The sequence below is a fragment of the Oncorhynchus gorbuscha genome, linkage group LG18, assembly GCF_021184085.1.
Source record: "Oncorhynchus gorbuscha isolate QuinsamMale2020 ecotype Even-year linkage group LG18, OgorEven_v1.0, whole genome shotgun sequence".
NCBI lineage: Eukaryota > Metazoa > Chordata > Actinopteri > Salmoniformes > Salmonidae > Oncorhynchus > Oncorhynchus gorbuscha.
In genome coordinates, this window is record NC_060190.1 from 40,996,660 (window position 1) to 41,023,842 (window position 27,183).

Genomic DNA, 27,183 nt, shown 5'->3' on the forward strand with positions numbered 1-27,183 from the left:
TACATCACATTTTCAACTGTACTTATGGTTATGTCTGAAACGTTTACTCACTTATGGTTATGTCTGTAGTTTACTCACATAAAAAGGTTGGATGGAAACCTGTTTAGTGTCGTGAGCTTCTGACAAATTCCATGACAATAGAGTGGGGGAGGGGTGATCTATGGGGAGTGTATCATTTCTGTTCTTCAAATGACTAAAATGTTGTTTTTTCTAAATCTGTATGAAAATGGAACACAAATTACCATGACATTTTAGATTGTCCTCAAGTTAAATACATCAACTTTGGAGGCATAGACTATATACAATATTGTCTCAGATATAGGCTATATTTCACATGTATTATATTTAAAGGGATTACTGAGAAACACTTCATTGGGATAGATATATCTGTCAACAACTGGTTGAATTTCTTGTCAGATCACAGCCCACTTGACAGAGACACACGTGGCCATCGAACACGCCCACAATGACTACTCGTGTTTTGGGAACGTGTGGATCAACCAGGACGAGTATGCCCACGTTATCGAGATCTGCCATGTTCAAAACAGACGACCTGCTGGATGCCTTTTCAGACTACAGATAAAAGCCTTGGAGTAGGGTGACGTTGCCCCTAGATGCTGATCTTGGATCACTTTTACCTTTTCCTCACTGATGGTTAGGATTGGGGGAAGGGAAGCTTATCCTGGATCTGTACCTAAGGGAAACCTCACCCCGCAGCACAGGTGAAAGCCTCCCCATGCCCCTCACTAAAGCCGACAGCACACTCACAAGGGCTGTCTGTCTCTCTCCCAGTCTTATCTTGGTCTGTCTTTCAGTGACTGGGGCATGAAGATTATGTGGATGGACAACACTCGCGCCCTAGGCGTGTTCTCCAGTCAATCTGCAGGTATGGTTTTTGAGTATATCTTTTTTTTCATCTTTTGAGTCGTATTTGAAGTAACTGCCCAGTGTAAATCTAACTTCATTTAAAGTTCATATTCTATGAACTCACATCCAAATAATGTTGACATTTATTTTGTGTGGCTAAAGCATACATTTAAGAAGAAAAAACACTTCAAAAATCCCACCTCAAACTTCTATCTCAGACTGTTTAATAAATGCTTGCGGTTTCCTCATTGAACATGTCATCTCCTTGGGGAGGACGAGCTGGCCAGTCAACGGTCTACTTGTGTGAATATTTTAATGACCAGTGTACACCCACACAGAATAGCTGATTTTTAACATAGTTAAATAAACAATATTGGAAGGGAAGCTATTTCACTCTCATTTTGTAAGTAGTTATATTTCATAGAAATCTGGAAACACTAGACAGTTACTTTAAGTTATATTTTACTCCAATATGAGTCACGAGTCCCCTTTGGCACATTGGAGTTAGTTGTGTGACCTTCTGACGGTCGGTGAAGGGAAGTTGGTGTTCTTACTTATGACAAAAGAGATTAAAATCTTTGAATCGGTTCCTGTGTTTGTTTAGACCTCCATGCACTTTCCATTCGGCACCCTCTCCTGAAGACACGCACTCTGTCTGACGGGAGCAAGAAGGCCAAAGGGAAAGCCATGAGATGCGCGGGTATTGTTCTTGTTTTTTGATCCATCTATACTGTAACAGAAAGTATGTGGTCTGTCGTGCTTTCGTTGTGAATAGCTAACTTATTACCATGTTAATACCATGTTATTACCTCTTTCCTTGCTCTAATGTAAAGTCCTTCTGTATTTCCCAGAGTTTATCCAGCCGGTAAAGGAGAGGCCATGGACAGACTCTGCGGTGGCCCGGAGAATGGTGACCACAGCCCTGGGGCTGCGGAGAGGTGGAGCGCTCTCACAACATTTCTGACCGCTACAGCAGGTGAGATGACATTTCAACGTAGGCACAGCGATGCAAAGTAAACCACAGAATCGGGACGACTAAACTGCGTTATCGGGTTTCGGCAAGATATTTTGTTCACATTGTTTCTCATCATCACATCATATTGCTGAGTCTCTGTTTAGGAAATCAAGAACATGTCATGGTTTGCTTGTTTATTTTTATTAGAGAAAATATGAAGCAAGCACAAAATGCTTTAAAACATTCAACTGTGTATACAGTATAGAATCACCCATCTAGTAAAGAGCACCCTTGTAAAATAAAGGGCCCTGTAGTTGCAGTGTCACAAAAATAGAATGCAAAGATGCATTTTCACATGTAATTTGTGACTTGTACAATTGAGAAAACAAACATAAGAGTCCCTGACGGTAATAATTTAATTTAATGGATGTTTGAAAAATGAACTAAGCTGAGCAGAATATGGTGATAAGACTAAAATGCATATGTATCTTAGAATCCTAAGATGAAAGGTATTAAATATATTGCCAGAGTTGATATTAGGTGAAGCAAGATACACTGTTAACTTGAGGCAGAATCCCAACACAAATTATGAATAACTTACTCCCTTTCACCTAAATCATGCTGTTTGTCGCCAATGTGGACAGAAGTTTGTGTACATTTTAACTTGGGGATTCTGCCTTAAATGCTCATTGCCCCTTTAGAGACGTAAAAATGCAGGTTTGATGAGAGGGGGGGAAAGTTTCTCCTTAGTGGTAGCTGTATGGTTGTAATAATACTACCATATCCTTAGTGATTACCGTACAGCAAGAAAACAATCAGTTCTTCCTTATTTTATATTCACAATGGCTTCTACCACATTATCACGCCACAGACTTGCAAATAATATTCTCCGTGGATGTAAGACTATTCCGCTACTTTCCCCACCCCCACTTCATAGGCACGTGCACTGGTGGCCCATGTGTCTGTCATCCATGTCTATTTATTTATTGAATAAATAGTTTTGACAGTAACCCTCCAACAAGTCTAATGCTTCTTAGGTAGTTCTATGAGTTTTAGTTTAGTAAACAATCTCCGCAGAAGCGACAGTTACAGGGATGGTAAAAAGAGATCTTGATTGTCGTGGCGACATCAGGGGAAACTGGGCAGAAGAAAGTTGTTTACAGAACAGCTGTATTTGAAGCACATCTTTAATTGAGCCTCTCATTCTCCTTAATTGCCGGCCTCAACACTTTAAGGAAAGAGACTAACTGTATAGGAAGCTCTGGGATAGTGCTGAGCGATTACTGATTTTGGAGGTCTGTTCGGTTTCGTTTAAATTAATTTAAAAAATAATCACAGTTTTACTCATTTAAAAAAACATTCAATGCAATATGCATTGTGGGTTGAATGCTGTTACACAGAATAAAACAATGAATAAAAGTCCCATGATGGTTGACTGCCCATTACTGCTTATCAATTACTAACCATCATTTATTCACATTACTTTAATAAAATATTTCAGTTGTGGTGTATATTACATTTTTTATATTTTTTTAATGAATATATTATTTAATTCCAAGTCATCTCATCTCTAAAGAGCTGCTGCCTAATGCTGTCTGAAAAGAAATCACTATTTTGCAGTTCTTCAAATGAAATGAGGCACACTTTTATGACGGCTGAATACCAACTATCAACCACTTAGATCATGTGTTTACCTCACGGAACAACAGCTGCTCTCTATATCCCTTAATGATCGCGCATTCTTCTCTCTTGTGTCGCAGTCATAACAGAAACACAGAACAGATCTGATTTATCTTTAGAGAAACTGTGTGCATTGATCTTACAGGAAAAATAACGTAAATGAAATACAAATAATTGATTCAACGTCAGTTGTTGTTGTTTAAAAACCGAAAAATAACACTTCAGTTAATCGCTCAGCACTACTCTGGGGACAGCATGGGACTAGCGTTACGCTAGTGTTCATAGGTGCATAGTTAATTGCCTGCTCAACACATTGTCCTAAAAAAATAATAATAAACAATACAGGACACTGTCTCAAAGTGCAGCAGGTGTCGAAAAATATCACTTTCCTTACGGTGGACCACAAAGGTTGGGTACAGGAAACTAAATAGCTCGGATTTGATAGCACCAGCACTCTGCTGTACATGTGACAGAAATTTGTGAGAACAGTAAAGACAGAGTTGCTTCTTCAAGCTGGATATTTAAAACAGGGTTTTTTCGTCTGCAACGTCCTTATATAAAACATTGGCACTGAGGTGAGCTTTGCTTTTCTATTTTCATTCAGCACCGTTAGGGAGGGAACAGATGGAACAACGCTCCCTCTAGCGGTTGGTCATTTCACAACAGTCTTGCTGGTCGGTCATTCATCAGTTTCGCAAAATAAAATGTTCCTCCTGGTCTTTCCATCGAGTCCGTCCACACTACCTGTGTCCCAGCTGGTTATTCATGAGGCCACTGAAAGAGGATTCCTCTGACTCGGAGCTCACTGAGCCACCTGAAGAGGAGAGACAAACGGGACACATGAGGAACTGCACTCATGCAATCGTGGGCACAGTTTGAAAAGCACAGGGTACACTGGTTGTCAATATAAACGAATCTATATAGTTACAATGGTAGAAATACTTCAATCCCTGAAGTCTTCACAAGCCTTCTCTTTTAACTGAACTGATAGTTTTCATGATCTTCTACAGGAATGCCAGGCTACAACTGGACGACACACCTACTGATGTCCTTGCTAATAAATAACTGTCAAACCAGTGCCAGCCTATGTCTTGTTCCTGTTTTCAGGTTCCTATTGTTAATGCCACTGTAGCACTCGAGTGCCTGATTTACAGTATAGGGCCAACCTAAACCACACTATGCTGGCTTGGATATTTTATTTCCATGTGGTCTTTTCTAGCAACAACTATGGCGGATGTATAACCAGGCCAACTTGGTAAAGCTTGGACTGGCTCCTTTTGGGGGGGGGGGGGGGGGCAACAGTTATGTGTTTTACTTTGTAATTTGTTCTATGCCAACCACTTACATGTCAGTTTAACACTCTGAATGAGTCCATATATAGATGGATAAGGTAATACTCAGAGTTGGTGATGCATCGCAAACAGGCACCAGTTGTATAATTCCTATCAGTGGAGACTGTTGAGGGGAGGTCTGCTCATAATGATGGCTGAAACGGAGCAAATGGTATGGCATCAAAAGCATGGAAACCATATGTTTGATGTAGTTGATACTATTCCGCTCCAGCCATGACCACGAGCCCGCCCTCCCCAATTGCAAACATGTATAGAAAAAAAATATGTAAAGGTTGCAGTGACTTAAATAAAAAGTAAAGGTGACATTAAATTAACACACAGAGATCCTCTGTCTGGAGATGGGAATAAAAAGGCACGATGTGGACAATTTTGTTAGGAAAGCAAAGCAACTCTATCATTTATGTTGTAGGTTTCAGATAAATATATAGGTGATCAATGTACTTTTTGTAAAAAGATCTATGTAAATAAAGTTTCATTTGATAAACTGCAGCGACTTCACTTGTAACCTGACGCAACGTTTCGGGATCGCCATTTGCACTCTTACGTTGTGTACGTCGTGCCTAGGGTATAAATTAGGCATGCATCATGTGAAATGTTCAATGAACTGTGAAGACAAAATAAACTAAAAACGTGTTGAGGGGTGAAATGTATTTTCATAAGCACTGTTATTTTCTCGAAAGACATTAAATTCCAGACAGAATAGAGTGGTGTATATATATATTTTTTCAATGCTAAAAATGGCCACACACAAACATCTAAATCATTCAAGTTGAGCAATACACTAGATGAGGTAGGTAGCCTAGCGGTTAAGAGTGTTGGACCAGTGATCGAAAGTCGCTGGTCCGAATAACCGAGCTGTCAAGGTGAAAAGTCTGTGTCCAAGACCGGGATGCCGTACTATTAAAACATTTATTTACATTTTGCAATTGCCTTTTCACGCATTTATTTTCTCTGAATTTAAACCTCTTTGGAATGTGGTCATCCATAGACAAAATGGCTTTGAACAAGACAAGTGTCCATCACATTCAATAATGTTGTAGCCAGTAATCTCCGGTCTCTCACCTATATAACAGTTGTACATCCATATCCTGTGGCCGTCGTATCGACACCTGCACTTCATAACGTTGTTGGTGTAGTCGGACTCGGCTACCTCAAAGTTAGGGTTGATCACAACCTAGGGAGAGAAACAACGTTTTGATGATGTTATCAGAGCACCCACATACTCTTGTTATGACTAAAAGACTGATCGATCTGTGTTGGCAGCAAATATTTGTGAAATTCTAACATTTATAAAATGCTGGGAAAGTGACCAGCAAAATGACTAAAAGTGGATTCCATTGAAATGAATCGACTCCTGTTAACCCCATGGAGTAAGAAGTGGAAAGAAGAACAGTCTCTACTCCAAGCTTATTACACTGAAAAAAAGTATAAACGCAACATGCAACAATTCTTTTGAGTTATAGTTATAGTCATAAGGAAATCAGTGAATTTAAATAAATTCATTAGGCCCTAATCTATGGGTTTCACATGACTGGGAATACAAAATACCTTTTAAAAATAAAGGGTAGGGGCGTGGATTAGAAAACTAGTTCGTATCTGGTTTTCTAACTGAAACACGCTGTCGTACACGTCGATCCAGAGTGTTCCAAACATGCTCAATGGGTAACATGTCTGGTAAGTATGCAGGCCATGTAAGAACTGAATTTTGTATGGAATCTTGCGACATGGTGCTGTGCATTAACATGCTCAAACATGAGGTGATGGTGGCTGATGAATGGCACGACAATGGGCCTCAGGATCTCGTCACAGTATTTCTGTGGATTCAAATTGCCATTGATAAAATGCAATTGTGTTCGTTGGCCGTAGCTTATGGGGCACTCTGTCCACAACATTGACATCAGCAAGCCGCTCAGTTTAAACCGGGATTCATCCGTGAAGAGCACACTTCTCCAGCGTGCCAATCCACAGTTTCATCAGCTGTTTGGGTGGCTGGGCTCAGACGATCCCGCAGGTGAAGAATCCGGGTGTGGTCCTGTTGCTTGGCGTGGTTACACGTGGTCTGCGGTTGTGAGGACGTTGGACGTACTGTCAAATTCTCTAAAACGACGTTGAAGGGGTCTAATTGTTGAGAAATTAACATTAAATTATCTGGCAACAGCTCTGGTGGACATTCCTGCAGTCAGCATGCAAATTGTACACTCCCTCAACTTCTGTGGCCTTGTGTAACAAAACTGCACATTTTAGTGGCCTTTTATTGTCCCCATTACAAGGCAAGGTGCACCTGTGTAATGATCATGCGGTTTAATCAGCTTCTTGATATATCAAACCTGTCAGGTGGATGGATTATCTTGGCAAAGGAGAAATGCTCATCAACAGGCATGTCAACACATTTGTGCATTTGAGAGAAATAAGCTTTTTGTGCATCTGGAACATTTATATGGTCTTTTATTTCAGCTCATGAAACATGGGACCAAGACTTTACATGTTGCGTTTATATTTTTGATCAGAGTATAAGATTCACATGTTATACAAGGACCTTGCTCCCATATCATATTTGGATGTAGAGATTTGCATGCCTATCCTAACATAATTGTTATTTTAAATGATGGAAGAAGACAAAAATGTTTTGAAATAAGACAAATTAAATATGATTCTCACCTGGAAGATGTAGTCTCCTGGCACAACGTCTGTCACGTCTATCCACTGACAGTCAATGTCGTGTCTGTACGTATCCCAGCACCCAACAGTGATGCCCTGCTGCCCGAAGTTAGCACACTCGTACCTCTTCTCAATACCTGGCCGGCCAGAGAGACAACAGTGATAAAGTACAGAATCAGGAACATAGACGAGGTTTGTTGGGATCATTTTCATCATTTGTTTTTCACATTAAATCCTCTTTACCCTCTTCACATTGGGTGTCCTCCAGACAGAAGCTGGCCTTGTGTCCCTCTGCCACCTTGGTGCCGTTGAGGCTCAGTAGGTCATAGTGGGTGAACACCTCCATGCTGTGGTAGTGCCTGGACAGGGAGACGGAGACAGTCCATCATCATAACCAGCCTGTACACCCACAGCAGGCACTGCCTCCACATGACTACAAATCAGACCACAAATCTATGATCTCACAAGACTGCGACAATGACCACCCTCTCCAGAGGACTTTTATCGCAGCACAGTGATTGTTCTCAACACAACGATGCTCGCTTGCATGCCATTGTCCAACCCCTCCTTCATCATACCTTCCACTACTTAACTCAATGACTAAAACTGAAGGACCCAGGAATTCATCCTCCCGTCCGACGCCATGTTTCTATACCTGTGGCACTCGTGCCAGATCCAGGAGTTGTGTGCGGCCCTGGGGCGAAAGTCTGTCAGTCCGTTGTTGTGTATCTGGGAGGAGAAGCGCAGCAGGCGGCGGTAGGAGGACGATGTGGCGGCGGCGGCGCTGCTGGACAGACAGTGCTCCTCGTTGGCACACTGCAGTATGTACATGGGCCGGTCCTCCAGGTACGTGGTGTGTTCCACCACCTGGGCGTTTAGAACCAAGTCTGGGGCCGCTGTATGCCGAGGCAGAGGATAGGTTGTTGTTTATATGGAGATCAGAGGCTGCACTTTGAATAGAGACCCAATCAAGGATTCAAACAACAGCAAAATGGCCGCCCAACACTTTTTGAAGGTAACATGGACTTGTTCAAAAACAACATTATTTAAAAAAAAAAGTTTTGCAACGGTGTGGCCATAATGGATGCGACCCAGCTACTGTAAGTGACTTACTCTCAGAGCAGGAGACTCCAGCAGCGAAACGTCCACCCCCTCGGGGGCAGTCGAGGTGTTTCCCATGATGGAGGCACTGGGCCAGAGTCATCTCTGTCCCCGAGCACCTGACCCCGCTCATCACCACGTCATCAGCACTCACGTCTCCTTGCCAGTACCACGTCTCCTGGTAGTGAGAAATAACACAGACAAACCGATCAAACATAGGCCGAGCTTCAATTCTTCCAACTCAAAATGGAAAACTGTCATTTCATCATCCTACCACAAGAGGTTTCCCTATCCACATTTCCATTCTTGCAAGTCATGAGACTGCACAGCTGTTGTTGCGATACGGGAACATCTGCCTAGATGTAGTTGATTGTGATTGTCCAAAACCCTTTCACAAGATAGACATAGATGAATATTGGTTCGGCCAGTCTTTCCTTGGAGGATGTTTACTAGACTTCATGTATCTGATGAAACTTTATAAAGCAAGTAGCAAGATCCTTAAGCAAACAAAGTCTCTCCGTCTGAAGTCAAATGTTGCTATGTCGAGAGAGAGAGAGAGAGAGAGAGAGAGATAATGTATTACATCTGTCCTCGTGGATCTGATTCAGCCTCTTTCTAGTATCATCTGTATGTCTCTGACAACGCCCAAAGCCAAGGGAATACTCCTGTAAAAGTCGTTATTTCCAGGGTCTCCCACAGAAGGAGTAAGTATGGGTGGGTTGGAGGGAAGGAGGGAAGGAGGGGGGCTAGGGAGATCTACGGAACAGAGTTTTTAGACTTTGGTATCATATGTTCCATCTGTCCCTCTGCCTGCAGAAACACTTAGTCTGTGTTACTAATGGAACCCTTTTCTCCTGCTTTTGACCAGTCACTATATAGGGAATCTGGTACCATTAGGACACAACCTTAGAGTGGATTGAGTCAGTGACGTGATCTTCCTGTCCGGGTTGGCGCCCCCCTCGGGTTCGAGCCGTGGGGGAGATCTTAGTGGGCTATTACTCTGCCTTGTCTCAGGGTAGTAAGTTGGTGGTTTAACGATATCCCTCTAGTGGTGTGGGGGCTGTGCTTTGGCAAAGTGGGTGGGGTTATATCCTGCCCTGGTTGGGCCTGTCCGGGGGTATTGTTGGACGGGGCCACAGTGTCTCACGACCCCTCCTGTCTCAGCCTACAGTATTTATGTTGCAATAGTTTATGTGTCGGGGGGCTAGGGCCAGTCTGTTATATCTGGAGTATTTCTCCTGCCTTATCCGGTGTCCTGTGTGAATTTAAGTCTGCTACCTCTAATTCTCTCTCTCTCTTTCTCTCTTTTCTTGGACCTGAGCCCTAGGACCATGCCTCGGGAGTACCTGGCCTGATTACTCCTTGCTGTCCCCAGGCCACCTGGTCGTGCTGCTGTTCCAGTTTCAGTGTCTGTCTGTCTGTCTGTCTGTCTGTCTGTCTGTCTGTCTGTCTGTCTGTCTGTCTGTCTGTCTGTCTGTCTGTCTGTCTGTCTGTCTGTCTGTCTGTCTGTCTGTCTGTCTGTCTGTCTGTCTGTCTGTCTGTCTGTCTGTCTGTGCGTGCACGTGGGTGTGTATGCTAGGTCCAAATACATTTAAAGGATCCCCAAACACATCATGAAATTTTCATGTAAACTGCCATTAAAAGGGGCATTAGTACACAATCATCAAAATCACACAATTACTGTGCAAAATAGTTCTATCAGCCCAGTCCAATTTCCAGTCATTAAACTCTCCCACCCATCAACCCAGTTCTTCCATGATTCATAAATACTTTCCAGACATATATCACCACTGCCAGTGGCATTCACCAGTTGTTAGTACACTGCAAATTAGAGAAAGTCTCTCAAACTGTAGAACCACAAGAAAAAATGTATAAAGAACGCAGATAGTGCTTTCCTTTCGGTGTGTATCGAGGTGCTTTCCTTAGAGAGGTGTATCACACTGTGGGACTAAAGATAGTTCTTGAATCACCCTTTAAATACAACAAATAATCAAAATAGCAGCACTAATCAGCAGATAAGCGTACCTACCCTACATACAGTTGATGCTGATGGTTGTAGGCCAATTAAACTTCAAAGAGCAGGAATGAACTCCCCACCATCAAATGTAGCCTGTAGCCTTTCCTCACTCCATCACCTCAGTTAGTGTGGAGACTATAAGTGTTAAGTCAGTGTGGAGACTATAAGTGTTAAGTCAGTGTGGAGACTATAAGCTGTAAGGTCAGTGTGGAGACTATAAGCTGTAAGGTCAGTGTGGACACTATAAGATCTAAGGTCAGTGTGGACACTATAAGATCTAAGGTCAGTGTGGAGACTAAGCTGTAAGGTCAGTGTGGAGACTATAAACTGTAAGGTCAGTGTGGAGACTATAAGCTGTAAGGTCAGTGTGGAGACTATAAGCTGTAAGGTCAATGTGGAGACTATAAGCTGTAAGGTCAGTGTGGAGACTATAAGTGTTAAGTCAGTGTGGAGACTAAGTGTTAAGTCAGTGTGGAGACTATAAGCTCTAAGGTCAGTGTGGAGACTAAGCTGTAAGGTCAGTGTGGAGACTATAAGTGTTAAGTCAGTGTGGATACTATAAGCTGTAAGGTCAGTGTGGAGACTATAAGCCCTAAGGTCAGTGTGGAGACTATAAGCCCTGAGGTCAGTGTGGAGACTATAAGCCCTAAGGTCAGTGTGGAGACTATAAGCTCTAAAGTCAGTGTGGAGACTATAAGCTCTAAGGTCAGTGTGGAGACTATAAGCTCTAAGGTCAGTGTGGACACTATAAGCTCTCAGGTCAGTGTGGAGACTAAGCTGTAAGGTCAGTGTGGAGACTATAAGCTGTAAGGTCAGTGTGGAGACTATAAGCTGTAAGGTCAGTGTGGAGACTATAAGCTCTAAGGTCAGTGTGGAGACTAAGCTGTAAGGTCAGTGTGGAGACTATAAGCTGTAAGGTCAGTGTGGAGACTATAAGCTGTAAGGTCAGTGTGGAGACTATAAGCTGTAAGGTCAGTGTGGAGGCTATAAGTGTTAAGTCAGTGTGGAGGCTATAAGTGTTAAGTCAGTGTGGAGACTATAAGCTCTAAGGTCAGTGTGGAGACTATAAACTGTAAGGTCAGTGTGGAGACTATAAACTGTAAGGTCAGTGTGGAGACTATAAGCTGTAAGGTCAGTGTGGAGACTATAAGCTGTAAGGTCAGTGTGGAGACTATAAGCTGTAAGGTCAGTGTGGAGACTATAAGTGTTAAGTCAGTGTGGAGACTAAGTGTTAAGTCAGTGTGGAGACTAAGTGTTAAGTCAGTGTGGAGACTATAAGCTCTAAGGTCAGTGTGGAGACTAAGCTGTAAGGTCAGTGTGGAGACTATAAGTGTTAAGTCAGTGTGGAGAATATAAGCTGTAAGGTCAGTGTGGAGACTATAAGCCCTAAGGTCAGTGTGGAGACTATAAGCCCTGAGGTCAGTGTGGAGACTATAAGCCCTAAGGTCAGTGTGGAGACTATAAGCTCTAAAGTCAGTGTGGAGACTATAAGCTCTAAGGTCAGTGTGGAGACTATAAGCTCTAAGGTCAGTGTGGACACTATAAGCTCTCAGGTCAGTGTGGAGACTAAGCTGTAAGGTCAGTGTGGAGACTATAAGCTGTAAGGTCAGTGTGGAGACTATAAGCTGTAAGGTCAGTGTGGAGACTATAAGCTCTAAGGTCAGTGTGGAGACTAAGCTGTAAGGTCAGTGTGGAGACTATAAGCTGTAAGGTCAGTGTGGAGACTATAAGCTGTAAGGTCAGTGTGGAGACTATAAGCTGTAAGGTCAGTGTGGAGGCTATAAGTGTTAAGTCAGTGTGGAGGCTATAAGTGTTAAGTCAGTGTGGAGACTATAAGCTCTAAGGTCAGTGTGGAGACTATAAACTGTAAGGTCAGTGTGGAGACTATAAACTGTAAGGTCAGTGTGGAGACTATAAGCTGTAAGGTCAGTGTGGAGACTATAAGCTGTAAGGTCAGTGTGGAGACTATAAGCTGTAAGGTCAGTGTGGAGACTATAAGTGTTAAGTCAGTGTGGAGACTAAGTGTTAAGTCAGTGTGGAGACTAAGTGTTAAGTCAGTGTGGAGACTATAAGCTCTAAGGTCAGTGTGGAGACTAAGCTGTAAGGTCAGTGTGGAGACTATAAGTGTTAAGTCAGTGTGGAGAATATAAGCTCTAAGGTCAGTGTGGAGACTAAGCTGTAAGGTCAGTGTGGAGACTATAAGTGTTAAGTCAGTGTGGATACTATAAGCTGTAAAGTCAGTGTGGAGACTATAAGCTCCAAGGTCAGTGTGGAGACTATAAGCTCCAAGGTCAGTGTGGAGACTAAGCTGTAAGGTCAGTGTGGAGACTATAAGCTCCGAGGTCAGTATGGAGACTATAAGCCCTGAGGTCAGTGTGGAGACTAAGCTGTAAGGTCAGTGTGGAGACTATAAGCTCTCAGGTCAGTGTGGAGACTATAAGCTCTAAGGTCAGTGTGGAGACTATAAGCCCTAAGGTCAGTGTGGAGACTATAAGCTCTAAGGTCAGTGTGGAGACTAAGCTCTAAGGTCAGTGTGGAGACTATAAGCTCTAAGGTCAGTGTGGACACTATAAGCTCTCAGGTCAGTGTGGAGACTAAGCTGTAAGGTCAGTGTGGAGACTATAAGCTCTAAGGTCAGTGTGGAGACTATAAGCTCTAAGGTCAGTGTGGAGACTATAAGCTCTAAGGTCAGTGTGGAGACTATAAGCTCTAAGGTCAGTGTGGAGACTATAAGCTCTAAGGTCAGTGTGGAGACTAAGCTGTAAGGTCAGTGTGGAGACTATAAGCTGTAAGGTCAGTGTGGAGACTATAAGCTGTAAGGTCAGTGTGGAGACTATAAGCTCTAAGGTCAGTGTGGAGACTATAAGCTCTAAGGTCAGTGTGGAGACTAAGCTGTAAGGTCAGTGTGGAGACTATAAGCTCTAAGGTCAGTGTGGACACTATAAGCTCTCAGGTCAGTGTGGAGACTAAGCTGTAAGGTCAGTGTGGAGACTATAAGCTCTAAGGTCAGTGTGGAGACTATAAGCTCTAAGGTCAGTGTGGAGACTATAAGCCCTAAGGTCAGTGTGGAGACTATAAGCTCTAAGGTCAGTGTGGAGACTATAAGCTCTAAGGTCAGTGTGGAGACTATAAGCCCTAAGGTCAGTGTGGAGACTATAAGCTAAGAACCTTGGCGTGATCCTGGACAACAAACTGTCGTTCTCAACTAACATCAAGGCGGTGGCCCGTTCCTGTAGGTTCATGCTCTACAACATCCGCAGCTGCCTCACACAGGAAGTCAGGTCCTAATCCAGGCACTTGTCATCTCCCGTCTGGATTACTGCAACTCGTTGTTGGCTGGGCTCCCTGCCTGTGCCATTAAACCCCTACAACTCATCCAGAACGGTCAGCCCGTCTAGTGTTCAACCTTCCCAAGTTCTCTCACGTCACCCCGCTCCTCCGCTCTCTCCACTGGCTTCCAGTTGAAGCTCGCATCCGCTACAAGACCATGGTGCTTGCCTACGGAGCTGTGAGGGGAACGGCACCTCAGTACCTCCAGGCTCTGATCAGGCCCTACACCCAAATAAGGGCACTGCGTTCATCCACCTCTGGCCTGCTCGCCTCCCTACCACTGAGGAAGTACAGTTCCCGCTAAGCTCAGTCAAAACTGTTCGCTGCTCTGGCTCCCCAATGGTGGAACAAACTCCCTCACGACGCCAGGACAGCGGAGTCAATCACCACCTTCCGGAGACACCTGAAACCCCACCTCTTTAAGGAATACCTAGGATAGGATAAAGTAATCCTTCTCACCCCCTCCCCCCTTAAAATATTTAGATGCACTATTGTAAAGTGGTTGTTCCACTGGATGTCATAAGGTGAATGCACCAATTTGTAAGTCGCTCTGGATAAGAGCGTCTGCTAAATGACTTAAATGTAAATGTAAATGTAAATAAGCTCTAAGGTCAGTGTGGAGACTAAGCTGTAAGGTCAGTGTGGAGACTATAAGCTGTAAGGTCAGTGTGGAGACTATAAGCTCTAAGGTCAGTGTGGAGACTATAAGCGCTAAGGTCAGTGTGGAGACTAAGCTCTAAGGTCAGTGTGGAGACTAAGCTGTAAGGTCAGTGTGGAGACTATAAGCTCTAAGGTCAGTGTGGAGACTATAAGCGCTAAGGTCAGTGTGGAGACTAAGCTCTAAGGTCAGTGTGGAGACTATAAGCGCTAAGGTCAGTGTGGAGACTATAAGCGCTAAGGTCAGTGTGGAGACTATAAACTCTAAGGTCAGAGCCCCTTTTACTTTCCTTCAGTGAACATCTCCAGCTGTTTACAGCTAAATGACGTATATAAGAGCCATATGGATGGATATATGGGGTTTGCTGGTGGCGTATATATAACTGAGGCCCACTTTATGATGTACTTTTACGAAGTATTATGAAGACCATTTCCCCCCAAAAATGTATAATTGACCCTTTTAATATTATTACATGTTGTTGATACTTACACAGAAGCATATTTACCCTTTGTCAAATAATGTTAGGCTCTTGATTGTCTGGCTGACCAGCCAATGTGATGATATTTTGTTGTGTATAAACTCACCTGGAAGGCGTTGTTGGCAAAACCGAGACCCAGCTGTCTGCACACAACTGTAGCCTCTATGGTACCCCAGCTGTCACTGCACACCGTACCCCACACCAACGAGCCGTTCTTCTCCGCCAGCACCTCCACACGCCCTTCAAATGGGTTCCGCCCACCGCTCAGACGCAGCTGCAACCAGAGATTAGATGTTTATAAAGGCAGTCCCATTCTGCTCATATATTTGGTGTTTATTGGACAGGGTAGAGATGGAGAGGGAAGACAGGAGGAGAAAGTGTGCTGAAATAGCAGTGGGTCCAATTCAAACCCACACTGCAGCAGTATGTGTTCTGTGTCCGCAACTTAGACTGCTAGATCACCCGCTAGGCCACAGATGATCTGTTTATTATGAGGCCAAAAATCCACTTGATTTAAAGAGGTAGTATATTCCCACACATATGTGTTAAGTATTCTGTTCTTCATGGAAAACTCAAATATTTGCCATAAATCCTATCTTTAGGCTTTACCTAAAGTATTTCCAGAGGCAATAAAACATCAAATATTTCTTAAACTATGAAAATGTTTGGCAAAAATGTGTGGTTGGTGTTAGTAGCGGAATCAGAATAACAAAAGAAATGTGCAAATCCACGGAGGCACCCCTACTTCCCGTGGCTATGCCTACCGGTGGCTTCAAAGCCTCTCAACGGTCAATGCATAGCATCAGTAATCCAGGGTTTATATAAATCATTGTGTAAAACCCATACAGTGCATTCGGAAAGTATTCTGACCACTTCACTTTTCCCACATTTTGTTACGTTACAGCCTTGTTCTAAAATTGATTCAATTGTTAAAATGATTCAATTGTTTTTTTCTCTAATCCATCTACACAGAATACCCATAATGACAAACCAAAAACAGGTTTTTTGAAATGTTTGCAAAAGTATAAAAAATAAGTAAATATCACATATACATAAGTATTCAGACCCATTACTCCCAAATTTTGTTGAAGCACCTTTGCAGCAATTACAGCCTCGAGTCTTCTTGGATATGACGCTACAAGCTTGGCACACCTGTATTTGGGAAGTTTCCCACATTCTTCTCTGCAGATCCTCTCAAGCTCTGTCAGGTTGGATGGGAAGCGTCGCTGCACAGCTATTTTCAGGTCTCTCCAGGTCTGAGAGTCCTTTAGGTGCCTTTTGGCAAAGTCCAAGCAGCCTGTCATGTTTCCATCTGGCCACTTTACCATAAAGGCCTGATTGGTGGAGTGCTGCAGAGATGGTTGTCCTTCTGGAAGGTTCTCCCATTTCCACAGAGATACTCTGGAGCTCTGTCAGAGTGACCATCGGTTTCTTGGTCACCTCCCTGACCAAGGCCCTTCACCCCAATTGCTCAGTTTGGCAGAGCGGCCAGCTCTAGGGAGATTCTTGGTGGTTCTACACTTCTTCAATTTAAGAATGATAGAGGCCACTGTGTTATTGTGGACCTTCAATACTGCAGACATTTTTTGGTACCCTTCCCCAGATCTGTGCCTCGACACAATCCTGTCTCAAAGCTCTACGGACAATTCCTTCGACCTCATAGCTAGGTTTTTTTCTCTGACATGCACTGTCAACTGTGGTACCTTAAATAGACAGGTGTGGGCCTTTCCAAATCATGTCCAATCAATTGAATTTAACACAGGTGGACTCCAATCACATTTCAGAAACATCTCGGGGACGATCAATGGAAACAGGATGCACCTGAGCTCAATTTCCAAGCCTCATAGCAAAGGGTCTGAATACTTGTAAATAAGGTATTTCCATTTTTTTTACTTTATAAATTTGCTAACTATTCTAAAAACCTGTTTTCACTTCGTCATTATGGGGTATTGTATGTAGATTTATGAGGGAAAACATTACTTGAATCCATTTTAGAATAAGGCTGTAACATAACAAAATGTAGAAAAAGTCAAGGGGTATGTATGAATACTTTTCAAATGCACTGTTTGCAGCAACATGCGTGCTGCATGTGCTAGGTCTACTCACTCTGTTCTGGAAGCCCATGGCAGGAACATTACATCGAACTGCAGCGTCCTCCTCGTGACTGCAGCCCAGGGCATCTCTATTGAAGTAACACTCAGTGAGGGATTTCTCAAAGCCAGAACACTTCACCTCATTCATATGGACCGGGCCCATTCCTACAGGGCAGAGAAGACACACTGGGAGTCAGATCCACCCCACTCTCAATCACAGAATTAAATATGTATCTCTATGCTTTCAATAATCCAGGACACAGACACTGGACTGGTTTCCCGGACACAGATTTAACGTAGTTCAGGACTAAAAAGCATTCTCAACGGAGAGTCCTCCAATGAAAAAGCTTTTTAGTTCAGGACTAGGCTAAATCTGTGTCTGGGAAACCGGCCCACTATGTTTAATTGAATAGCAATAATGCCTAACAGGAGTAGAAATCCCACTGAGAGTGGATATGAACTCTTCTGCCAATTTTAAGCCAACTCTGACCCATTCAAGTGGGGCACTTGGGAACATTAAACTGTATCTCCTCCTCTCTTTTTAAAATTTTGTCAAGTAAAAATAATTCATGTGAATAAAAATGGATTTTCCACAATATAATGTATGATCACTCCCTTCCTGCTGTGTCTGTCTCCAGCATATGACAGGACAGGAACATTTCTCTGGCAGTGTTTGCTCTGTAACTAGAGCCAAGGTAGTCCGAGACAGACTGACAGCAGGTCAAGAAAACAGAAAAGACACCATCCTCTGTTACTGTGTGGTTATACAGTATCTGAATAGTGGATGGCAGAGGTGGTTGGTCTGAGACTTGGATCACTATGGATAAGCGCTTGCATATTCCATTACAGCAGATTCATGTACTTGAATGGGAGAGAGAGAGTGTGGAGACCTACCTTGTCCCAGTTTGCCTCCAGCGAGGGCCTCCTTGGCACTACCGAAGCCCAGTTCTCGACACACCACGGTGGCTGACTCCAGGTTCCAGCTGTCATCGCAGACGGTGCCCCATTCACCATTTTTCAGCACTTCCACTCGCCCTTCCCCTATGTTGGCCCCGCCTCTCAGGCGGACCAGGGGTTGCTGCGGAAACGATTGACCGTGTTAGGCCTACAGTTACTGAGAAACAATAGTTTACAATCACTTGGCATAGTTAAAATATCCAATTACTTTGATATGTGTGTATGTATTCTTTACAGAAACAGTCCAGTAACTCAAATTTGCATTTTGTTTGTTGAACCACACAAAAATAAACAGTATCGTATTGTTCCATACATCCTGAGCTTATTGTGAATCACAGACAGAGAGAGGGAGAGAGAGTTTGAGATCTCAGTGTATCTGTTTTCCCTTTTGTCCAGAGCCCATGAGTCATCTGTGAAGTGTTTGAACACAGTGTTTTGCAGTCTCTAAGTTGAATCACATGCAACGTGATATAAAACAGCACAGCACATAATGCAGAAATCAAAGAGTGGATTTTATAGGAAAGATCACTAAATCAAACTGTAATTGTAACTGTTTCCTTACATTAATTAACATTAACAACTAAGGTTTGTCTTTCATAATTTTCTCCTCTTCTGAATGCTTTCCATTTCAATACAAGGCCAGAGACAGCTCAAACTACAGTAACATCACATCTCCATCAAAAGCAGTCTCTTGTACAGAGGTCCTATGAATCACAGTTCTATGCTCTCTCTCGTTCCAGATGATCCAACCTACCTCCACCCTGTAGGCCTTGCTGAAGCCCTGGGCGTGGCTGGGAGCAAAGGCCCGTCCTGGAACACAGTTGACCACCACGGGCAAGCCCTTCTCACAGGTGGCATTCCCCCTCAGCTCCACATTGTGGCCCAGCTTACAGCCATGCAGGCTGGCCTCGTTCCCCGTGCAGTTCACCCCGAAGCCCCAGTAGTTCTTCTTCCTGCGCTTGGACAGCAGCCTGAGACAGGAAACAAAGAGATTGAGTTGAGTCTAGTTGAATTTAGTTGAATTGCACTGAATTTAAATAGTTAATTTTTCTCTTTTAGCCTGCTGTGAAAACATGAACTTGTCTACAGTACCTGATGAGGAAACATTATACCAAATTTTGTTTTTTAATACATAAAATGCTACCCTACCCCTCATTAATACATTTCCCCAGTTGAACTTGGGAGGTTTAAAGTTTTTTTGTTATTGACTGTTTTAGTACAAAGTACAATGGCAGTATTGTAGTCAAAATAACATGCAATTCCCATCAGTGGAGGCTGCTGAGGGAAGGACGGCTCATAATAATGGCTGAAACGGAACAAATGGAATGGCATCAAACACATGGAAACCATATGTTTGATGTAGTTGATACCATTCCACTGATTCCTCTCCAGCCATTACCACAAGCTCCTCCCCAATTAAGGTCCCACCTCCTGTGATTACCATTGCCAGTCCAAGTCATTCATGGCCCAAGTCATTCATGGTCCAAATGTGAAACAAAATAATTTTGTGAGAATATTAGTGGACACACACAAAGTGTGATTGTTGCCCAACCACTTTCTCTTCTGCTCCAGTTAACACCCCTTCTCTCACAAGTCCCACATGAGTTTTAGTGACCACAGAGAGTCAGGGCCTTAGTTTAATATTTCATTAGAGACATGACCCTTTGTAGAGCCACCAAATGGGATGAGTGCCCCCTACTGGCCCCCCACACTACTACCAACAGCATCTGGTGGGGCAAGGACCGACCCCCTCCCCTAGAAGAGGGCCCCTAGAAGAGGGCCATTACATTGCATACAGGCCAGAATGGTATGGCTGCCTGCTGGAATAAACAATCTGTCCAATTTAAAGGAGAGATTCCATTTTTTATCTATTTATTTTAAATCTGTATTTTGGATGTAAATGGCATGTTATAGAAGTGTCCAGGTGTGCAGGTCTTTAGATGCTGTATTCGTGAAATTGTGTCATTTCAAACTTCATCGCAACGTTATATTCAATTTTGTTTGACCCAAGCAAAACTTTTCCATGTGCCCACGCACAGGCTATCGCTCGAGTCCAACTAAATGGAATATGACGAGAGAGAGAGACACATTTGGGAGAACTTCATGAAGTCTGCATGTATCTTTCCCTCTTTTTCTGTTATGCTGCTCACTTGTAGACTTTAGTGTTGTATCTTTTCTCTCCAGGGAAGCCATACATCCCACAGATGACCCGGCTGTTCATCTCAGTCCACCCCAAGTCACAGATCTGTCTCCACTTCCCCCCGTCCTTCACCTCCAGGTAGCCCTCCGTCATGGGAACCCTTTTACGCTGGGAGGAGATGGCCCGGATACGCACATCTTCCACCTGGACATTCAGACTCTGCAGAAAGAGAGAGACACAGAGTCCCTGGATCAGCCACAGTTATTCAGATTAAAGATTATCAATGAAAGATTCAGGACAGTGCAGCCATGGCATGGAGCCCAACTGAGGCCTTATTCTTCATTTTTGAAGACATACTTGCCTTTACAACCTCTACGGGATCGGCGTCCCTATACCGGGACGGTTGAGCTAACGTGCGCTAATGTGATTAGCATGACATTGTAAGTAACAGCAGATTTTACAGGACATAGACATCTTATATGGGCAGAAAGCTTAAATTCTTGTTAATCTAACTGCACTGTCAAATTTACAGTAGCTACATTTTGTACAGTAGCTACTATGTTTTCTATAGTTATATTGAAAATATATCACTTGACCAATTCGGCACATTTTGGGCAGACTTGATACAAAATATTGTCCAGTATTGCAATGCTTCACTGGACCAATCTGAAACTTTGCACACACACACTGCTGCCATCTAGTGACCTAAATCTAAATTGTTCCTAAACTGCAATATTATATTATGGCCTTTCCCTTGCATTTCAAAGATGATGGAACAAAACAAACAAATTGAAAACGCATGTTAATTTGTTCGTATTATCTTTTACCAGATCGAATGTGTTATATTCTCCTACATTTCCACAAACGTCAAAGTGTTTCCTTTCAAATGGTATCAGGAATATGTATATCCCTGCTTTAGGTCCTGAGTTCCAGGCAGTTCGATTTGAGAATGTCATTTTAAGCGAAATTTTTAAAAAAAGGGGTCCAATCCTTCTAAACTGCAATGCCTTACTTAACCCTATGAATGTCTAGAATTTGTTGTGTCATCAACTTGACCAGAGAGGTGAGTTCAGGGTAAGGTGTATCAAGGGCCAGGTTGGGGTACACAGTGGCAGCACAGATGGCGCTTCTCAACATGGAGATAACCTTTGAACCACACGCATCCTCAATTTGTTTTACTTGGTGACTTTTCACTTCCTGTAGGTCTATGTTACACAACTTTTGAGAAAGTAAATGAGATGTTGAAAATATAATTGATTGGGACTAGGAGAATGGCATTTGCATAATCAATCATTCAATTATGTTTCCCCATCGATCTTCTCTCAATTATAATCAATCACTAAAATACAAAGTGGGACTGCAAAAACACAAATCACGCTTTTAAGCTATCTTGATCCAACATAACAAAAATCTGGATTGCGTGTATTTTATTTAACCTTTATTTTACTAAGCAAGCCAGTTGAGAACAAATTCTTATTTACAATGCCGGCCAATTGTGTACCGCCCTATGGGACTCCCAATCACGGATGGTTGTGATTCAGCCTAGAATCTAACCAGGGTCTGTAGTGATGCCTCTAGCACTGAGATGCAGTGCCTTAGACCTCTGCGCCACTCGGGAGCCCAAGCTACACCAAGCTACAATAACAGTCGAGACAAAAGCTGTTGCCTGAGGGCTAAAGTAAGCTGAGGGTGGTCTCCTAATTCTAAAGTATGGGGCTAACCCTAAACCCAACCGGCCAGTAGAGGGGTCATGGTCCTCAGTTACCCTCCTCTGTCTGTCCTGAGAACCCTTAAAGGCGTCTTCACATTTGAGGAAAAGGGAAAGGGGGATACCTAGTCAGTTGTACAACTGAATGCGTTCAACTGAAATGTGTCTTCCGCATTTAACCCAACCCCTCTGACTCTGTTCAGCCCCATAAGCCCATAGAACCATAGACCCATAGACTAACTCCTGGCTGTAATGTATGTAGAGACATGAAGTACTCAGTGCCAACCCTCTAAAAACTCATTTGATAAGCCATGAATGCTGAGCTCAGCCTTTTCTTCAACAGCCAGTCGTCTCGCCTGCTACGAAAGACAGTCCAACATTTCTGTGTGAATCCAGAAACATTAGCGTTTAGTGAAAATGGGGGTGGTTTTCCGTATATGGCGTCAGCCTCTGGGAATGTTCGTATTCCCTCGACGCCAAAAATGTAGTGGTGAACGGAAAGACGTGATTGAGTCGAGACTGTTTTTGCAGTGACCCCAGTCACCCGACTACTGACTACAGTGGCAAGAGAGAAGAAAGTCTTTCATACATTTAAATCCCGACGGTCACTTTATCACTGTGAGTTTCCGTTAACATAGCAGAGCAAGGCAGGGTGAACGTGGTCAAGGGAGAGAGTGCCTTGAAAGGACTTGGAGGTTCTAGACACAAAGTGGGCGATGTTTCTCTCCATAATGTAAATACATGACGGGCGGAAGGGAAGCCGGTTTGAAGTGGGGGCTCTTAAAACCATCTCAGTGTTTGGTTTGGCAGAATGGTCCAAAAGGAAACCAAAGGGCTGAGAATGTGCAAGGGGGGACACATGAGACCTGCAGCTGGGGTGCATATACACTCATTTCCCCGAAACAAGACCACCAGACATAACACCGGCATCAGACAGTTTGCTCAAGGCCCACCTAAAACTACACCTTGTTTAGGAATGTGGAAATTGTGCTTAACAAACATCAAAACACTATTTTGGGAAGGTTCAGACACAAATGTCTCAGAACTAGTGACCTTCATTAATGACTAATATTGTTATCACCCTTAGCCTTGGTGATTGTGTTATGACCTCTCCCAAGCAAGTTTATTGTCTTTGGACCATGGTTAGCTCATACTCATCTCGGGGGTCAGACGAGTGTAGTCATACTCAAGGTCTAACTCGAGGTGTCATTAAAAAAAAAAATGCATCTCCTTCCCCAACGTAAAAAATATTTTCACATGACCCTCCCCTTGTACTGTAAAATATTTTGCGCACCCTCCCCCTTCATAAAATGTACTCAAAAATAATTATTACCACCATAAATAACAAGAACCATAGCAAACCCTGTGTTTATGAATGTGGATATCAACTCTACCACTTCAGCATGGTTTTGTGGCACAGTCGATGCAATGCAGGGCCAAGAAGGTTGAGGGTTCACCAACCACCAAAGAGGAGCTCACTCTCCATGCTCCATGCTGTTCACCCTCCTGAGTCAATACATGCTAGAAAAACCTTTGGCAGCGATTACAGCTGTGAGTCTTCTTGGGTAAGCCTCACAAGAGTTTTTGCACAACTAGATTGTGCAATAGTTAACCATTATTATTGTCAAAATTCCTCAAGCTCTGTCAAAGAGTTGGGGATCATGGCTAGACAGAAAGGTTCAAGTCTTGCCATAGATCTTCAAGCAGATTTAAGTCAAAACTGTAACATGGCCACAGAGGAAGGGGCAGTCATTAAAGAATCACGTCAACTCCTATTATTTTACACAAAGTGAGTCAATATAACTTTTTATGTGATTTGTTAAGCCAAAATGTATTTCTGAACTCATTTAGGCTTGCCCACACAAAGGGGTGAATACTCATTTGTAAAAATGGATAGAACTTTCATTTTGACATTATGGAGAATTTTATGTAGATCAATGACCAGAACATATAATTACAGCTATTTCAACCCCCGTTCCATAGGGTGTAGAATTTCCATAGGCACTGTATCTGGCCATACTATATAGGACAACTTGGGAGAATGATGATCAGCAACAGCCAGACTGGGCTGCTACCGCGTTTTCTATAATCTGTTGAGAGTAGACCCACAACTGATCCAAATGGAATGAAACATTCAAATAACAGACTTTTGCGCCATCATTCAAATGTCATTTTACATTTACATTTGAGTCATTTAGCAGACGCTCTTATCCAGAGTGACTTACAGTTAGTGCATTCATCTTAAGATAGCTAAGTGGGACGACCAGATACAGTGCATTCATCTTAAGATAGCTAGGTGGTACAACCACATATCACAGTCGAAGTAAATACATTTTTCCTCAATAAAGTAGCTATAAGAAAGGTCAGTGCTAGTAAGTGGGGGAAAAAAAGTCAAGTGCGAGAATGAAGAGGTGAGGAGGTGGTACAAGGGGGTGTGCCGTTGGATTATTTAAGATACTCTTTGAATAGGTAGGGTTTGGCAGCAGGGACTCTGCTGTCCTAGCTTCAGGGAGAAGCTGGTTCCACCATTGTGGTGCCGGGACAGAGAATAGCTTTGAGTGGGCGCTGCCTTGACGTAGCGGTGGGAGGGCCAAGAGAGGTTTCGAGCATAGCCCTGAAGGTATGAGAGGAGGGGGGGGGGTTGGTCCTCTTGCTGCTCTGTAGACAAGTACCAAAGGTTCTTTGCACTCTGGGAGGGGGACACCGTGGAGCTGTCAACCGTGATGGAGTTGTCTTGGAGCAGGCAGGCCTTACCCGGGAGGAAGAGAAGCTCAGTCTTGTTGAGGTTGAGCTTGAGGTGGTGGGCCGACATCCAAGTTGAGATATCTGCCAGGCACACAGAGATGCGTGTCGCCACCTGAGTGTCAGAAGGGGCGAAGGAGAAAAGTAGTTGAGTGTCATCCGCAATGATAGGAGAGACCATGTGAGGATATGACGGAGCCGAGTGACTTGGTGTATAGAGAGATGAGGAGAGGACCTAGAACCGAGCCCTGGGGTACACCAGTAGTAAATGGTGCTGACACAGATCTTCTCCACGTCACCTGATAGGAGCGGCCTTCCAGGTAGGATGCAATCCAAGAGTGTGCAAAGTCTGAGACGCCCAGCCCTGAGAGGGTTCACGGTGTCAAATGCAGCAGATCTGAACAAACGACCCACCATAGACAGTTGACTGACAGTTGACTGATAGACTATATTGACCTGTGGTATAGTGCATGCAGAAAAGCGTACTGCATCAGGGTAGTACTAAAACATAGGGGAGGCGCATGCAAGCAGATGAGGAAATGTGGCTATATGGAAGACCTTATATAGTATAGTAGACCTGCAAAATGGCTCATGTGAATTAGGAAAAAGCACACTAACCTCTCCAAAGCAAAAAAAAAGTTTGACAATCCTCCCCTATGTTGGACAAGCCCACCCCACCCCAGTAAATTTCAAACTGTCCCTTGGTAGGCCGTCATTCTAAATAAGAATTTGTTCTTAACCGACTTGCCTAGTTAAATAAAGGTTAAATAAATAAAACATACAAATAATTAGATCATAACTAAAAACATATGTTTGTGGGAGTTGATTTGGTCAACATACTTGTATCGCAAAACGGATACTCAAATAAACTATTAATCTATTTCTGTTTAGTCCTTTCAGTTCTCATCTGTGCAACCTAATGCTAAGCTAACCTGAACTGACCTAGGGCCCGACAAGCCTGTTTGTATCAATCATCCTATGACTATTCACAAACAACTTAAATCTTACAACTCTTACGTCTAAGTAAATACGTCTAAAAATGGTCATTGCCAGTTTGATGGACCTCTCAAAGTAGAAATAGAATTTCTACTGGACTGGACATGTCCTTATGTAAGTTAGACTTTTAATACCCTACTGATTACTCAACCATTTTCACAGCAGCCATCTGGAACAAGGAAGAATGTTTTCCTGTCTGGGTTCCCCATCCATCAGTAGGTGTCTATGTGAAAGTGAGGTAGGCCACGGTCATTCCAGTAACTGACTAATTTAGCCTGAAACTACTGTGCATTTCTTTCCTCTCATTCACCCCACTGCCCGACTGTGCTTCACGTTGGGCTTACACGTGCCTGCCTTCTCTTACTAAACATGGGGGGAAATTAATGTTAATCATGCTGCAGCAGTTTAGTAGCAAAAAAGCTCATAAATTATTTGAAATTACTTTCACATCTGCCGCTAGCCCTGCCGTTTCGAAGGCCTTTCCTCATAAATGACTGGAAACTGGATTGGCTCTGCCGGTGTGTGTGTGCGTGTTTGCTTGCGTGCATACGTTTGTGTGTTTCGCATCTGGAATATCTATTATTGTGTAACACCGAGACAGAAAGTACAAGGAACCCCTCCATCACCCCCACACACACAAGGACAAGCCCAGCAAAGCCAAGTCCCATCAGTCCAACCAGCAGACTAAACCATTATGTGTCCAGTCAATGGACAGCACAACACACACAGAGCATGTCATCACATTCCAGTCTGAAACTGCTCTTACAGTGGCAGCCCTTAGAGCCTCGATGAGTGAATGGAGACTTAGTCGTGAAAAAGGTAGTGCCACATTAAATAGGGTCCAAAATGATTGACACCCTTGATGAAGATGACTGTAATCAAGTAACTAATTCAAACTCTGAGGTATTTTGTATGCTCAAAAATATTTGAAATTATATTATTTTATACGAATACAACTGGTCAGAGAAAGAGATTTTGTTTGACATGTCATTTTTTCTCTCCCCAAAAAGGTAGTGATTGACACCCCTTTTTTTAATACCTCATCTTGCGAGGATAATAGCACTGGGCCTTTTTCAAAAATGTTTTATGAGATTAGAGACCATGTTGGGAGGGATCTTAGACCATTCCTCCATACAGAATATTTCCAGATCCTTGGTATCCTTCATATGTGCTTATGGGCTGCCCTCTTCAGTTCAAACCACAGGTTTTCAATGCATCCAGAGACAGTCAATTAACCGTTTCTTTGTGGATGTTGACGTTGTGCTTGGGGTTATTGTCTTCATAGCCACGGGGAAGTAGTTTGGGGGTGGGGGTGCTGCGATATTTTTTTCCACGGGGGGGCTGATTTTTTGTCTTGTCTTGCTTGAAGATCGACATGTGGCCAAGATTCGAGCTTCTATGGCAAAGGGAACCATGTCCTTGTACTGGTTAAAGTTCATAAAGGACAACTA

General features: G+C 43.2%; 1 protein-coding gene across 2 annotated transcripts in view; it reads right to left on the reverse strand.

Annotated features, from left to right (window-relative positions):
• Nucleotides 1-3,266: 3,266 nt before the first annotated feature.
• The window catches only part of LOC124003363 (lysyl oxidase homolog 2A-like), a 49,086-nt gene continuing 25,169 nt past the window's right edge, over nt 3,267-27,183 (reverse strand). For both annotated transcript variants that reach the window (XM_046311543.1, XM_046311544.1), the window contains 11 exons: nt 20,297-20,505; nt 18,901-19,117; nt 18,084-18,267; nt 17,203-17,354; nt 15,203-15,370; nt 8,626-8,791; nt 8,168-8,408; nt 7,756-7,871; nt 7,513-7,649; nt 5,917-6,028; nt 3,267-4,316 (listed from right to left, as the gene is read on the reverse strand). In XM_046311543.1, the coding sequence (XP_046167499.1) occupies nt 4,243-4,316; nt 5,917-6,028; nt 7,513-7,649; nt 7,756-7,871; nt 8,168-8,408; nt 8,626-8,791; nt 15,203-15,370; nt 17,203-17,354; nt 18,084-18,267; nt 18,901-19,117; nt 20,297-20,505 (1,776 nt within the window). In that variant the 3' untranslated portion in view covers nt 3,267-4,242. The remainder of the gene's footprint in view (nt 4,317-5,916; nt 6,029-7,512; nt 7,650-7,755; nt 7,872-8,167; nt 8,409-8,625; nt 8,792-15,202; nt 15,371-17,202; nt 17,355-18,083; nt 18,268-18,900; nt 19,118-20,296; nt 20,506-27,183) is intronic.